The sequence below is a fragment of the Cyprinus carpio genome, chromosome A15 (genome assembly GCF_018340385.1).
Source record: "Cyprinus carpio isolate SPL01 chromosome A15, ASM1834038v1, whole genome shotgun sequence".
Lineage (NCBI taxonomy): Eukaryota > Metazoa > Chordata > Actinopteri > Cypriniformes > Cyprinidae > Cyprinus > Cyprinus carpio.
The window spans coordinates 2,695,864-2,713,489 of NC_056586.1; the positions used below are offsets into that span (position 1 = coordinate 2,695,864).

Genomic DNA, 17,626 nt, shown 5'->3' on the forward strand with positions numbered 1-17,626 from the left:
AATTTAGTACACGTGTCATTCACTTCCGCTGTGTTCCCCTCGCTTTCCGTGTGTGGTCAAACATGGAGAACGAGAAGATTCATGTGGACTTGGAGGATTTCTCCGAGGAGCAGTTCATGGAGAGTTTCATGAGAGAAATTCAGAGTGAAGAGGCCGTTTTCATCCTCGGGATATTAGTGGCTTTAGCGCTCGTGATCCTCACTGTCGGTAAGAAGCAGCAGCTTCAATCCAGAGACAGATCAAACACAGCAAACATTAATACGACACTCTATTAGAATTAGTTTGCATAAGTATTATTATTATTGTTGTTGTTGTTTATTTTTGCAGCATCTAACTTACAGGCTTACAGGCAACACAGCAATACTGATGTTATTTAGTTAGACGTTCATTAAAATAATAACCTTTCATGGCATTGTTTTTTGAAAACATTTCCCCTCTGCAGCAGTTTTTTCACAAGTGCTTAACTTTTAGCACTGTAACTGCCACACTATCACCCCTGACATTTCAGTATGATTTGTCTAACATGCATTTTAAGTCTTGTCAATAATTATTTTTTCCCTTGCCATGTTTTCCCTTTTTGTGTTACAATATGTTATAACATTTTGTAACATTTCTCTCCTTTAAAAGGAGTAATGAACTGTTTTTTTTTAAATAAAATAAGTTTATAAAAATGATTCATTTGATGATCAATGATGTCAGTTAGCTGATTTATCCTCAGATTTAAACACTGTTTTCTGTAAGACTTTAAAGTAAATGTCCACTGCTGGGGTATATAGTTTTACAGTTGTCCAGGTTAACCATGAAAAGTGTTGTTTATTGTATTAAACTTAAATCTACTCCCATTGCATAAAAAAAATGCAGTGCTGAGCATTGTAGCTGATCACCGTTATGTCAACATTGTCTGACAGAGCATAAAAAATGGATTTGAATTATGAAATGTACACTACACTGAACATTGCCTGGAACTTAGAGAATTATTTTACAATAAATTACTGAAGTCAAAAATTTACTATGAAATCGATGCATGCTGGTCATTTTCTTACAGATGAGTGTGAATGAACAGCAGGATGATGCAGTAATGTACTGCTCTTGTTTTACTGTGAATTCATATTATAAAGCGGTCTTTAACTGTAGCAGTGTGAGAAATATAGTTGTTTACTGCTGTAATTGTTTTGAAGTCACCATAATGGTGATTAGCATTAATTTGGGCTCTTTGACCGTTTATATTCATATTCAAAATCCAAAATGTAGACAAGTTTCACGGTTGACTTAACATTTCACTTGGTCTTTTTCTGGCATGGTAGTGTTCTTTGGGAATTTCTGGGGCTCCAGTAAAGCGAGGAACGCCGTGCTGCTGCTGGGACTCTGTGACTCTGGGAAAACTCTTCTGTTCACGCGAGTGAGTAACTCAGTTTTCATAAAAAGATTACACAACATAAACATTCCAGCTCTTCTGCAATACAGTCATCAGACTGGAAATGATTTGCAGTGTTTTTCCAGTTACTGCTCGGGAAGTTTGTAAGAACGCAGACGTCCATCACAGAGAACAGCACCACGTACAAGAGCAAAAATGACAGAGTAAGTGATATCACTTCTTATGCATCCGTTACGGCTGTGTGCATTTGATATGATGAACATACATGATAACACACTGAGAGTTTAATGGGAGAATGTTTTTAATATTGCAGGGCAGCAGCTGGACTCTTATTGATGTTCCTGGTCATGAAAGTTTAAGAGTTCAGATTGTGGAGAAGTACAAGGCCGTGGCTCGGTGAGTTATGAAGATAAAAATGAGCTTTTCTGATTGAGGCTCCGTGCATGAAGGCCTGTGCACACTCAATGATGATGTTAGTTACATGGAAAAACAGTGGGTTCCTCTGGTCCTGCTCTCTGTTGTTACAGTGTTTATTATAAATTATTTATGATATATAAACCACCAATCCAATTAGGTCCCAGGAAAAGTCCCATTTTTTACTCTTATATACTGCACATTAAAATAAGGCAGTTTCAGTTTTGTAATGTGCTTATAACCCACTTTCTGTGGGTCTTAAAAAAGGTCCTCAGTGTTTTTATTTTGTTTTCCAGTGCAAATATCTAAACATGCTTAAATCAAGTTACATTTACTTGAATTGAGATGCAAAATGAAGATATGAAGTATGAATAGGGTCTGAAAAGTTATACTATTAATTATAATATTAATGGAAATTTAATGTTTAACCCATTGGCTAACTTATTTTTTTGTCTTAAACTAATTTCAGTTTAATGACAATTTGTAAGCTGTATGAAATAAACCCTAGTATAAAAAGAAGTAGCTTCTATAATTTTAAATCAAGACATGATCAAGTTGTCTTTACTAGGTGTAGACCGGGGCATTCAAGACTTACCCATGGGTTTTTATTAACAGGCGACGTTCCTCCTTTATGTCTTTCATGTAAAGTTCCTTTGACTATGAAGCATATTTTGTTGAATTGTATTTTGTATGATGCTGCTAGAAAACGCTTTTATTCAGAAACATGCTTGCATGGAATATTTGAAAATGTACCACCTAAATGTATTTTAGATTTTCTATCTTATGTTAAGTTGAAATGTTTTATATAATGTAAATCTTATGGATGATACTGAACTTTTTTGCCATGTAAATAGCCATGATGCTAACATGGCGTAAAAAACTTAATAAATAAATAAATAAATAATGACAATTTGTCTTAAGACATTTACACTGGAAAACAAGATCAAGTCATTTTTTGCTGTACAGTGTTCAATTTGTTCTTTAAAGTTTCTGAACTTATTCGTGAATTAATAAACGAGTCTTAAATGTACTTTCATGAAACCTGGAGTAACCCTGATTTTATTATATATGTTTATATAGCTGTAAACTGTTAGAATCGAATGGCAAGTGCAGCTGTGTTTTGTAATTTGTTCAGACTGTGGGGTGCATATAGAAACAAATTCAGATTTACTTCGCTCGTCTCAGATTCTGTATTCCTGAAAATGCACCATAAACAGCTGCTTGATCAGCAACCTGTCATTGTTTCACGTGGAGTTGCATGACTGTCTTCTTGCTCTCCTGTGAAATTGCTGTCCAGCATTCACACCTGTGTAAATGTTCAATTGTTGATCAAAATTTCTAGCTGCTGGATATTATATATATATATATATATATATATATATATAAAAAGACGATTTCCTGGACCGCTTCAGGGTGCACTTGGTTGATTTTCACTCCTCCGTTGTGTTGCAGAGCCATCGTGTTTGTGGTGGACAGCAGCATCTTCCAGAAGGACGTCAGAGATGTGGCTGAGTTTCTCTACTCCATCCTCACAGACAACGTAGTGGCAAAAAATGCCCCAACTCTTGTGGTAGCCTGCAACAAACAAGGTTATTGTTGAATATAACATTCAAAATTAAACATTTAAAATATATTTTACAAGGTGCTTTTATTATGTAGTCTACAGAATATCATTAGCTTTGATTAGAAAATTTAGTGGGAATGTAAGAGCAGCGCAGCAGCATTTATTTGCATCGACTTGCTTTGATTGCATTTTGTCAATGTCAGACACCACTGATGATTGCTTTATAAAAATGTTCTTTAATACATATTTGCAAATGTGTTTTGGTTTTCAAAAATATGTGAATAGAGGGATTTCCTATGTCTGTAGTACATGTGTGTTTTCTTTTTTATTGCAGATATCTCTATGGCAAAATCAGCCAAATTAATTCAGCAGCAGTTGGAGAAGGAGTTGTGAGTATTCACTTATTTCTGTTTCAGTAATTTAGTTAAAGTGCCCGTACTGTGCTCATTTATAGTTCATCAGTTTATTTTTGCGGTCTGCTAGGATACATTAACATGAGTCACATTATTTTTGTAATACTGTACATTATTGCAGCACCTCTTCTCACCGTCTGCTTGAAATGCTCTGTTTAGTTCCTCTCTCTTCAAAGCCCACTCAGCTTTGATTGGTCAACCATGTTTCCGCTCCTGAGGCTTCATGACCAGCTATAAACCGTGTTATATCTATGATAACTGTTACATCATTATTGCAAATCAAGGTGGGGACTATGCAAACGTGCAACATGTTGAAGTAGCTAAATCACAGAAATAACGGCAGTACCAGAAACGAGATGTTTCAAGTGTTTTCTGTAGGAGAGAGAACTCACTTTGGCGTGGGCTTTGTAAATGTGCAGATGCTTTAAATGCACAAGATGCTCACCTGTGAAACCTCTAGTAACATGTCATATGTGTTGCTGTTACTTGTAACGGATTGATTGTAGGTTTGTGTCTTCTCCGCAGGAATACTCTGAGAATGACACGTTCTGCGGCCCTCTCCTCTCAGGATGGGGCTGTTGGGGGCTCGGTGTACCTGGGTAAGAAAGGCAAAGATTTCGAGTTCTCTCAGCTGCCCAATCGGGTGGAGTTCATTGAGTGCAGCGCACTTGGAAGCAAAGGAGAAGATGGAGATGCTGATATTCAAGCTCTAGAGAATTGCCTGGCCAAGATCTGAAGAGCTTAAATCTCCACAACTGGAATTAAGCTTTTTTTTTTTTGTTATCTTTGGAATTTTCTTTCAGTATTGTTGTACCAATCCAACAGTATACAGCATGTTCCAACAGATACTGCACGTTGCGTATTCAACCAGACTCCAAGTATGTTGTATGAATGCAAACATTGGCACTTCTATTAGCTTTTCCTTGCCTTAGTGTTTTCAATTTCACTCAGAGCTCTTTTTGAGTTAAAACTGCAGCCAGGTCAACATTTTACTTCTATTCAGCTGTGTTGTATTTTGTTTTACTAGAGCCAAGTGAGACTGTAAATTATATTAAAGACTGCTTATGACTACTCGTTTTCATGGTGCTTTTCCAAAGTTTTGTGGCTAATGTTCAAGTTCAAATGTTTAGGCTATACTTTGAAGTTTATTTTAAGGGAGTATTGCAGGGTGAAAACAAGTTAAGCTCTTTGTATTAAGCTCTTTAAAGCTCTGTTTTTTGCTCTTTGTATTTTGGTCATATAGGCCACCCCTACTCATTGTCCTATCTCTGGACAGACCAAAAGAGTTTGGTGCATCAACATGAATTTCCACAGCTTTTTGCCAGCATAGCCTAGAGATGAGTTGAGCTAAATTTGTTTTTTTTTTTTTCAGAAAATTATAATCTAAATGGAAGTGTAGTCCGTGCAAATTTGAGTGACTGGTAGTGCTAAAGAGTTTGAGATGGATACCACAATTTGTTACATTGTATGTTTATAATCTCTCCCAACAAGTGTGCCAAATTTCATGATTTTTCTGCAAACAGTTATTTGGGGTGCCATGGACTCAACAGCAGAAGGACCTTCTGGTAACTTTCTATGAATATTAGTACAGAACAGATTTTACACGTAAGGAAAACTGATAGCTTGCTCCATAAATTCATAAAGGTCCAGACTCTATAGCTTGTTTCTACTTTGCATGGGCTCTTATGAAAATGTACCGTTGTTCTTCCACAGTATCTATACTTGAACAATTTCTGGACCATCTAGATATTCCACATCCCCCTACAACATCAATTCTGTTGCTTTTACAGCCATTGACAAACTCTCTCCCATGGCCTTATGGGATAGTAAAGAATCTCTGGCATGTACATGACACAATCTCAGTGAAAGTAATTTTAGGAATACTGGGATTTCAGACACATTGCTCATTTCTCCTGAATGATAATAGCTACTCATCTTGACGCCTGACTGAGGCTGAGCCACAAGTAAATGTGCCTGCTCTGAGTTTGTGATACAAATATGGTCCACCCAGTTTAAAAAGAGTGTGCTGTTTCATCATGCTTTTAGTATGTTTTACGTTTATGGTTCTTATATGCAACAATGGTCATGCAAACTAACAGATTTCACCAACTCTTCAGTTCACCTCAAACTAAATCTGGTCAAAAAAGCTCAGTGGCATGCAACCATTTAGTCACTCTCAAAAATGCCAAAATCAGATCAAAAGATGAGCAATAAATAACTTAGAAAAGCATAATTTAAGCTGTAGATCTTACATGAAGTTTACATAACTTTAATAACATTTTACACAGACCGATTATATTCCCAAACATTATAGTTCATTCAGTGAATACACAGATGGGCTTGAACTTTGGTCTGCTACCAGCAGACTCGGCTTTCCCATCGACACAGCTGGACAAACCCAGGTCACCTTCTCCCCATGATTAAAAGAGTTTTTATATGTGTCTCTGAACTAGAGGAAGCCTTTGAAAAATTTTATTGTTATTTGTGGATTTTGTCAATTAATTGTAATTGTGTGGTTAATGTCTTCGCTCTGGCTTTAGGTCTGTTTTTGCGGCTCTTACGCTTCCTCTCATTGGCCTCCAAAGCATCTTGACTGAGGTCCCAGAGAGCCCCGAGCCTATCGTTTCCTCCAGTGGCCAGCCAGTATGGGTGTGATAGGAAGCTGATGAAGTGGCTGTCACTGAGTGAATCTGTGTCCATGCAGCCCATCTGCTGTTTTTGTTTCATGCAGATAATCTTGAAATTATACAATAATTCAAATCAAAAACAACTGCTCATGCAACATGTGTAGCATCTTTTTTTGGATTGTGGTTAAAATGCAGTGGTTGTCTCTAATTTCAAATGGCTACACTTTTTTTTTTAAGGACAGTTTGCCATTTATAGAGCAAATAAACAATAAATAAATTTGGTGCATCACTAATTAAAGGGGTCATATGATGTGATTTCAAGTTTTCCTTTCTCGTTGGACTGTTACAAGCTGTTAGTGCATAGAAAAGTTCCCTAAAGTTGCAAAGACTAAAGTCTCAAACCCAAAGAGATATTCTTTATAAAAGTTAAGACTCGTCCACGCCCTCCTAAAACGCCTCGTTTAAAAACGCCCCCACATGTCTATGTTACTCAAATGTACACTGCCCAAATGTCCGCGCAAAGAAAGAAGGCTTAACTTTTATTCTTGTTGTATTGTTACCGCTGCCGCCATGTCGTGGAGATGCTGTTTCATTGTGAAAGTGAAACTATGTTTGGCCTTCCAAAAGAGGACACAACTAGAACACAACACTGTTCCAGAACAGTTCAACCCAAATATTTGTGTGTGTGCAACACATTTAACGGAGGACTGTTTCCTGATCCTGGGAGAAAAGACTACAGTGCCGGCTGTTCTGACTCACAACCTGTAAACAGGGCTGGACTGGGACAAAAAAGGGCCCTGGCATTTTTGCTCAGACCGGCCCACCACAATCGGTCAGACACACCCAACCAGTACACCATCCTTGCAGTCCCTGTAGATATGCTTATCTACTGTTCCATTCCCAAAAAACCCTACAAAGCTGAGAACTAAGTGCCATGGACCAGTGTACTCACTCTCTCTTGACTGACTCCCTGGTGATCAAAGGTGGCAGTGGAGTAGGGCCTACACAAAGTGAGGGCATCCTGAGGGAGTGAGAGTTAGAGAGAGAGAAAGGGAGAGAGGGACGAGAATGATAACTAAATGAGTAAAATGATCACCATACAAGTATATAACAATGTAGAGAGATGGTTGCACATATTTTATACTTACTTAGTGGAAATGGTGCTGTGAACATCCTCAACAAAGACAACAAACTACAAAAGTGAGGGCATTCTGAGAGAGAGAGAGAGTCACATTTTCACATAATGAGTCACATTTTCAATCTACAATTTTATGAATATTTTTATAATAATATCAATAATCTCATCTCACCTTACAATTACAGCAGTTTCCTCAGTAGCTTGCTCTTCTCTGCAACATAGCCACAAGGATGTCCTTTTCATATCAGAATAGTCAGCCGAAGTTGCAATTGAATAAGTTAACTCTGCTAACCTAGCTACAAAAACAATGCAGAATAGCTTATGCTGTGTCATTTGACTTTAGCTGACTGAGTGGCTAGTGCAGTAGGTGACAATCTGACAGACTTTATAATAGCGACAACGATTATGTTGTCTTATTATAATATTCATTAATTTAGGTAAATCATCATCTTTGTCGTGGCCCACCCAGGCCCACACAGGCCCACACACACACTATCCTCCTGCACCTGCCCTGATTAACACTCCCTCCCTGTTAATCATGTAGCTACCATGATTACCGTTTCAATTTCACTCTCCTGCTCACTCTGTCCCTTCTTGACTTCACTATCAGACACCTGCTCCTCTGCCTGGGTGCCGCCGGCACTGCCATGGCTACAGTGTAAAACCTGACAAGTCACAGTAACTCAAACCGTTTGAGTAAACAGATTGCCTTTACTTAAACCATGTAAGTTTTAAAACTTTGCAGTTATGTAATCAAGTGATTAATTAAGTGCTGATTGAGCTTTAGTGATGAACAGCTGCTGTTAACAAACAGAATCACCAGCTCCACTTATTAATAACCAGACTGACTTTATTTCTGTCAGACGTCTACAGAAGATCTGATTGAGAATTAACTAAGGTTTAGATGTTGATTTATTGTTTCATTTGAAGTAACCATGTTAGAGATCAGTGTTTGCTTTAGTTGGGCTCTTGACCCTTGATTTCTGTCTTAGATTATTTTTTTTTGGGATGTTGTAACCATGTGTTTTTTTGAAACATGTTTGTTATAACTCAAAAAACCCAGAGAAAATATGATCAGGTATTGGTTTTTATATAGCATATTGGTGATGATAATCATCAATTATGGAGCTATTCAGAGTTCAAAATCTTACTAAACAGGTGTTCTATAGTTAGTTCAGTTGATTACAATGAAAGCCATTCAAAAAGTCAGTGATTCTTTCATAATCAGTTAATAAAAAGGCCTTTCCAAACAGTTTGGTCTTCTATGGTGTCAATTAGTCACACACAGACATCAATAATCAGAATATGAACCTCAACAATGGTTACAAAACAAAAAAAAAAAACATGCTGCAATGCATGCTGGGTACTATTGTAGTACAAAACTCATCCATGGCTCCCAGCATGCTCTGCTGCATTTGTTATTTTTATTTTTATTTTTTTTATGGTCACCATTGTTGAGGTTCATATGCTGATTATTGATGTCTGTGTGTGACTAAGTGACACCATAGAAAACTAAACTGTTTGGAAAATTCTTTATATTAAATGATTATCACAGAACCACTGGCTCTTAGGATCACTTTTACTGTAATCAATCCAACTAATTACACAACACCTATTTCATTAGAGATTAAACTCCAAACAGTTCTATAATCACTGATTGTCATCACCAATATACAGTATAACAACCAACAGCTTGGTACAGGTTACATAAAAAAAAAAAATGATAACCTGAATGCACTGTAAGTTGCTTTGGATAAAAGCAGCTTCTAAGAGTGTGAGTGTGTGTGTATAACACCTGATGAGATTTTCTCTGGGCCTTTGAGTCACAACAAACAGCCAAAGAAAAAACTAAGACAGAAATCAAGGGTCAAGAGCCCAACTAAAGCAAACACTGATCTCTAACATGGTTACTTTAAATAAAAACATAAATCAACATCTAAACCTTAGTTAATTCTCAATCAGATCTTCTGTAGACGTCTGACAGAAATAAAGTCAGTCTGGTTATTAATAAGGTGGAGCTGGTGATGCTGTTTGTGGGGTTGTTTAATCAGATCTTGAGAGATTTCATGTATTTTATTTCAGTTTATTTTATCTAAGGCTGTGTCTGAAGTCAGTTGTAGTTCTTTTGTTTCTCTTTTCTTCAGTAATTCTGTTTGTTAACAGCAGCTGTTCATCACTAATTCACAATTATCACTCAATTAATCACTTAATTATTTAATTGCAATGTATATCTTCTTTCAGTGAACTCAACTGAATTAAGTTCAGAGTACTCATAACTGTTAGTTTTAAAACTTAAATGGTTTAAGGCAATCAGTTTCCTCAAACGGTTTTGAGTTAACATAACTTGTCAGGTTTTAGTGAGGCTGTGTCTGAAGTCAGTTGGAGTTCCTTTCTCTCTTTTCTTCAGTAATTCTGTTTGTTAACAGCAGCTGTTCATCACTAATGCTCAATTATCACTCAATTAATCACTTAATTACTTAATTGCAATGTATATCTTCTTTCAGTGAACTCAACTGAATTAAGTTCAGAGTACTCATAACTGTTAAGTTTTAAAACTTAAATGGTTTAAGGCAATTGGTTTCCTCAAACGGTTTGAGTTAACATAACTTGTCTGGTTTTTAAGGATATCTGTTTACTCAAACGGTTTGAGTTAAGTTACTTGTCGGGTTTTACAGTGTATTCACCTCTCCTCCATGTGCTATGTTCACCTGTTTTTGCAAAATGTCATCAGGTACTGTAGGCTTGGAAACTGAAGCTACAGCACTAAACATGTCGGTTATTTTTGCACATGTTGAGGCATCAACCTCTAGAATTTTAATTTTTTTGGCCAGCAAGTTCTCCGCACCCCCCTTGCCCTTGCGCTTTTGTTTCTCCATCCTAAATCCACAGATTTCTGGCTCTGAGACACTGACTGCATCTGACACAAAAAACAGGGGGGGAGGGGTGGAGCCTGTTGATTGGGCCAGCCCAGTGTCAGTATGGAAAATGAACCGAAATGGGCCAGTCGTTGGCCAATTAAAAAAAAACAAAAAAAAAAAAATCATATTATATCGACGGGCCCCCAAGTGCATCGGCCCACCGGACATTTGCCCGGTATGCCAGATTACCAGTCCAGCCCTGCCTGTAAGTATGTTTTCATATTTAAAGTATTTGCCACTGATGATTCAAACACGAGTTTTGAGCAGTGTAGAGTAGCGCTTGTTGTTCGTCGTTTCTCGGGTTACAAATGCAGACTTGGTTTTATGTTCACACGGCACAATACGCAACACAACGCGTAAAAAGACAGTACAAGTCAATATAATCAGTAATTATGTCCCCACTGGATGCAAAAAAAATGCCTTGTTTGTAATGGGTTTTATTGTTTTTGTTTCGTCGCGATGGGACACACGGTATGACAGTATGGTGAGGTGCGTAACATTTCTGTCACACGCTTGAGGTATTCGGCCAATCACAACGCACTGGATAGCTGGCCAATCAGAGCACACTGCGCTTTTCAGAACGATGAGCTTTGTAAAAATCGATGCGTATCAGAAAGGCGGGCATTCAAACAATAATGTACAGTATGTGGGAAATAATGTGTTTTTTTACCTTAAACCAAATAAACACATTTCATTATTGGAAGTAGAATCTGGGGTTCCTTTTCTATCTATCTATCTATCTATCTATCTATCTATTTTACTCAGTGTTTTCATGCCTAAAGTTTTGGACAGAAAACATGTTAAATTTTTTGGTAGCAGTACAAGAGATGGCCAGCTGACAAGACACATATGATATGCACGTTACATAAAACTATAAAAGCACCCCAGCCAAAGTCAGTCCTTTTTTTTTTCTTTTCATGCAGGACATATCGGCACTTCTTAAAGGTATTCGTCAGATATTTTGTCATTTGCTTGATGCATGCCTGTGCAAATGATAAAATCACCCAGCCAAAATTATTATTATTATTATTATTTTTACCAGCAAGGAAACCATTTACATTATTTGATTAGAAGAGGAGATACTACTATTGCAACATTTAAAAAAAATATCTTAAGGTATAATAATAGTAGTATTACTACATTTTATTTTATAGAACAAAATTGTAACAAATTACAAGACTATAGTCATTTATGCCTATCTTTTTCAAACCACAGACCTTCAAGCTTCTCTTTTTATTTACACCATATTTATAAATGAGTCTCAGTACAAATTTTGGGAAGGTGATTAGTGTGTTGCCTTTTATAAATGCATGGAGCAGAAACATGGACCTGCGATACAAAATTATTTCTCTATATTAACTGATTACAGCTTTAAACAGTAATCCTTCACAGCACTCATAACTGATGAACTAAGGAAATGACTCAAGTCAAAACTCAACACCTCAGAAAGCTGCGAACTGCTGTCATCACTCTCCTCTTCACTCTGTCCTCCACCAGTGACTGCTGATGACTGACACCTATTTCACTCGTAATCTGCATCAGAAACAAGGGGCCTCATTTACAAAATGTGCGCACAAACACTCTGTTTGTCTCTCTTTGAGATCTGAAACCATTCAGCTGCGCACAATTTCCAACCTTCCCTCCACATTCAAGCAGACTCGGGTAAAGCAACACTCAACCCTACATCAGCTGAAAATTACAGACCAGTCTCTATCTTTCCTTTCTTGTCAAAACTATGGAAAATGAATTCTATATAGGGCTGAGTGGTGTAAAATTTCTAACTTGATTCGCGTTGTTCACTCGCTTGTAGGGGTGAAACGGATCGTAGTTGATCGTTTGCACTTGTTTCTAAGTCTTGCTGATAAAAAATTCAAGCATTTTAAACCATTCACACGCACTCAGAGCTGCGCACACTCATTCAAAGCGCGCACAGAGAGCCGCATTTCAGACAATGCATGTACACAGAATTGGTTCATCTTTTGCGTATCCTTGTTTCTGAATGAACACATACACACAAAATTATCTCAAAATAATTGTCTCTTCAAGTATTCTCGTAAACACAGTCGGTTATGTCTTAAGTGAAGGTATACAGAGGAGAAAGAAATCTCCTGTGCAATATTATGTTGATCCGTGCATTTGGTCTTAAAGGGGCAGCAGCCTTTAAATACCTGCTGTTTCATAAGCGCCACCTGCTGTCAGAGAGTGACATTTGCGCCTCATTCACAAAGCTAAAATCAGACCATTCTGTTTTTTGCTTCAAATTTAGAAATGATACAATCTAAATAACATGTATTTAGCATCTTTTTTGGATAGTAATTCAAATGATTGCCTCTGATTTTAAATAGAGCACAGACAAAGTCTTTGTCTATATGAAGAGATTTTAGTCGTATAATTTTTTATTTGATTTGGGATTTGTTTTAAAATTTCAAGTTAGTTTTATTATTTAACATTTCAGTTTCACAAAGAACTATGCAGCATTTTGTCTGAGAAATAATGAAAGGACACATTTTCATTTGTAATTTGTCTTAAATCCAGTGTTCGAATTTAGGGGGGGCTGGGGTGGTCCCGGACCTCCCTGAAGCATTAAGGGAACCCCCACAGCACCCAAAAAAATATACTTGGGGGGTCCCCTGGTTTTTCAATAAAACTTTAATAATTAAATTAAATTTAATTTAATTTAAATTTGTGTTCTTTCACTGCATGATTCAGTATAGCCCAGGGGTAGGCAACATCGGTCCTGGAGTGCTGATGTCCTGCAGAGTTAAGTTCCAACCCTGAATAAAAAATCTCACTTTTCTGTAGCCTTAGTAATCCTGAAGACCTTGATTAGCTGTTCAGGTGTGTTTGATTGGGGTTAGAGCTAAACTCTGCAGGACAGTGGCACTCCAGGACCGACGTTGCCTATCCCTCGTATAGCCTAATAAAATTCATTTAGAATGCTCCCAAAATTCAAGATATCGGGGCAGAAAATGTATATATCTATATCATTTCATATAGTTCATCGATATCACACGAAGAGTCAAAAATCACAAGTGTGATATTGATTTTATACAACAATTCAATAAACAAGAAGTTAATATTAAGAGACTTACGTTTTAGACACCATTTGTCTATTTTTTTGCTCTATTTCGGCAACAAAAATGGTTCCAAACAAAGCAACAGCACTGTTTTGTGTCTCTAAAAAACATGACAGCATTTTGTTCCTGAATGAATTAACCATTTAATGATTCTGTTCAATCGCGATGACTCATTTATTAACAGTGACTTGCTTCCACCTACTGGTGGTTTTAATTTCACATTTTAAAGTACCTTTTTATATATTTTTTAAAATCATTTCAGATATCAGTATTCAACATTTTAAAATTAAAATATCAACACATTATTTATGCATTTGTAACTGCAGGTTAAAGCATTCATGCCTTGCATTAAACAGTATGTATATGCTTCTAAATGCTACTTCAGATGCAGCTTCTGTATTTCCTCTGCATTGTATGAATTTTGTTGATAATTATTTTATTTGTTTGGTAACAGCTCTAAATGTCTTATTATTGTAATTGACTTTATTGATTTTATGTAAGACACACTTGTAGGGGGGAAAAATGGCTTTACAAAGGTAAAAATGCCCTTAAAGGGTAAAAATCATTTTAAACTGGTTGGAAAAGATTAATTTCTGTCAATTTCTGTGACACAAATTAGAGGGAAATAAAATAAATTTCATGGGGTCCTTAATTAAAAGACTCCTCACTCTGTGGAGTTTAATTGTGAACAAAGAAAGTTATATCTATTCTCAAGGTCTAACAAACCTGTGGAATCTCCTTCCCCATTAATGGTAAATTAATATTGTGATAAATATATAGTATGATATGGAAAAAATATTGTGTTAGTATTTTTGGCCATATCGCCCAGCCTGAACTTTCCTATCAGAAGAAAGTCATTAACGTCCTTAGTGATCAACACTAGATTTTGCCAATTACCACAATTTCAACTTGCATATAACACCTAAAATGTAACAGGAAAGCACCATAAATCAGAAGTAGAAAGTAAAATAGCTACCAAGAGTAAACGCTGTATACAGTCAAAACCCCATGCTGCATCTGCAGAATTATACAGTCGTGGCCAAAAGTTTTGAGAATTACATAAATATTAGTTTTCAAAAAGTTTGCTGCTAAACTGCTTTTAGATATTTGTTTCAGTTGTTTCTGTGATGTACTGAAATATAATTACAAGCACTTCATACGTTTCAAAGGCTTTTATCGACAATTACATGACATTTATGCAAAGAGTCAGTATTTGCAGTGTTGGCCCTTCTTTTTCAGGACCTCTGCAATTTGACTGGGCATGCTCTCAATCAACTTCTGGGCCAAATCCTGACTGACAGCAACCCATTCTTTAATAATAACTTCTTGGAGTTTGTCAGAATTAGTGGTTTTTTGTTTGTCCACCCGCCTCTTGAGGATTGACCACAAGTTCTCAATGGGATTAAGATCTGGGGAGTTTCCAGGCCATGAACCCAAAATTTCAACATTCTGGTCCCCGAGCCACTTAGTTATCACTTTTGCTTTATGGCACGGTGCTCCATCGTGCTGGAAAATGCATTGTTCTTCACCAAACTGTTGTTGGGTTCTTGGAAGAAGTTGCTGTTGGAGGGGGTTTTTGGTGCCATTCTTTATTCATGGCTGTGTTTTTGGGCAGAATTGTGAGTGAGCCCACTCCCTTGGATGAGAAGCAACCCCACACATGAATGGTGTCAGGATGCTTTTACTGTTGGGATGACACAGGACTGATGGTAGCGATAACCTTTTCTTCTCCGGACAAGCCTTTTTCCAGATGCCCCAAACAATTGGAAAGGGGCTTCATCGGAGAATATGACTTTGCCCCAGTCCTCAGCAGTCCATTCACTATACTTTCTGCAGAAGATCAATCTGTCCCTGGTGTTTTTTTTTTTGGAGAGAAGTGGCTTCTTTGCTGCACTGTAAAACCTGACAAGTCACAGTAACTCAAACCGTTTGCCTTTACTTAAACCATGTAAGTTTTAAAACTTTGCAATTATGTAATCAAGTGATTAATTAAGTGCTGATTGAGCTTTAGTGATGAACAGCTGCTGTTTACAAACAGCATCACCAGCTCCACTTATTAGTAACCAGACTGACTTTATTTCTGTCAGACGTCTACAGAAGATCTTATTGAGAATTAACTAAGGTTTAGATGTTGATTTATTGTTTCATTTGAAGTAACCATGTTAGAGATCAGTGTTTGCTTTAGTTGGGCTCTTGACCCTTGACTTCTGTCTTAAATTATTTTTTTTTGGACGTTGTAATCATGTGTTTTTGAAACGTGTTTGTTATAACTCAAAAAACCCAGAGAAAATATGATCAGGTATTGGTTGTTATACAGCATATTGGTGATGAGAATCATAAATTATGGAGCTGTTCAGAGTTCAAAATCTTACTAAATAGGTGTTCTATAGTTAGTTTAGTTGATTACAATTAAAGCCATTCAAAAAGTCAATGTTTCTTTCATAATCAGTTAATATAAAGGACTTTCCAAACAGTTTGGTCTTCTATGGCGCTCAATTAGTCACACACAGACATCAATAATCAGAATATGAACCTCAACAATGGTTACGGAAAAAAAAAAAAAAAAAAAAACATGCGGCAATGCATTCTGGGTACTATTGTAGTACAAAACCCATCCATGGCTCCCAGCATGCTCTGCTGCATTTTTTATTTTTTTTTTTATATGGTCACCATTGTTGAGGTTCATGTGCTGATTATTGATGTCTGTGTGTGACTAAGTGACACCACAGAAAACCAAACTGTTTGGAAAGTTCTTTATGTTAACTGATTATCACAGAACCACTGGCTCTTAGAATCACTTTTTTTATAATATATTTTATTTTTTATACAACACCTATTTCATCAGAGATTAGACTCCAAACAGTTCAATAATCAATGATTATCATCACCAATATACAGTATAACAACCAATATCTAGGTAAGTTAGATAATAAAAATGCTAACCTGAATGCACTGTAAGTTGCTTTGGATAAAAGCAGCTTCTAAGAGTGTGAGAGTGTATATAACACCTGATGATATTTTCTCTGGGCTTTTGAGTTACAACAAATGGTTACAACAGCCAAAGAAAAAACTAAGGCAGAAATCAAGGGTCAAGAGCCCAACTAAAGCAAACACTGATCTCTAACATGGTTACTTTAAATGAAAACATAAATCAACATCTGAACCTTAGTTAATTCTCAATCAGATCTTCTGTAGACGTCTGACAGAAATAAAGTCAGTCTGGTTATTAATAAGTGGAGCTGGTGTGATGCTGTTTTGTGGGGTTGTTTAATCAGATCTTGAGAGATTTCATGTATTTTATTTCAGTTTATTTTATCTAAGGCTGTGTTTGAAGTCAGTTGTAGTTCTTGTGTTTCTCTTTTCTTCAGTAATTCTGTTTGTTAACAGCAGCTGTTCATCACTAATTCACAATTATCACTCAATTAATCACTTAATTCTTTAATTGCAATGTATAGCTTCTTTCAGTGAACTCAACTGAATTAAGTTCAGAGTACTCACAACTATTAAGTTTTTAAAACTTAAATGGTTTTAAGGCAATCGGTTTCCTCAAACGGTTTGAGTAAACCCAACTTGTCATGTTTTTAAGGATATTTGTTTACACAAAAGGTTTGAGTTACATTACTTGTCGGGTTTTACAGTGTGCCCTTCTTGACACCAGGCCATCTTCCAAAAGTCTTGGCCTCACTGTGCGTGCAGATGCGCTCACACCTGCCTGGTGCCATTCCTGAGCAAGCTCTGCACTGGGGAAGTCGTGGCCTAATGGTTAGAGAGTCGGACTCCCAATCGAAGGGTTGTGAGTTCGAGTCTCGGGCCGGTTTTATATGTGGGTGGGGGGGGTGAATGTACAGCGCTCTCTCCACCCTCAATACCACGACTTAGGTGCCCTTGAGCAAGGCACTGAACCCAACTGCTCCCCGGGCGCCGCAGCATAAATGGCTGCCCACTGCTCCGGGTGTGTGTTCTCTGTGTGTGTGTGTTCACTGTCTCCGGGTGTGTGTTCACGGTGTGTGTGTGTTCAATGTGTTTATTTCTGAGTATGGGTCACCATACTTGGCTGAATGTCACGTCACTTTCACTTTCACTTTCACTGGTGGCACTCC

General features: G+C 37.1%; 1 protein-coding gene across 1 annotated transcript; it reads left to right on the plus strand.

Annotated features, from left to right (window-relative positions):
- Nucleotide 1: 1 nt before the first annotated feature.
- srprb (SRP receptor subunit beta) lies at nucleotides 2–4,837 on the plus strand. Its single transcript, XM_042770786.1, has 7 exons — nucleotides 2–207; nucleotides 1,305–1,399; nucleotides 1,501–1,578; nucleotides 1,689–1,771; nucleotides 3,242–3,378; nucleotides 3,688–3,742; nucleotides 4,292–4,837. Exons 1-7 carry the CDS (start codon nucleotides 63–65, stop codon nucleotides 4,500–4,502), a joined length of 804 nt encoding a protein of 267 aa, XP_042626720.1. The 5' UTR covers nucleotides 2–62; the 3' UTR covers nucleotides 4,503–4,837.
- The last annotated feature ends 12,789 nt before the right edge of the window (nucleotides 4,838–17,626 follow it).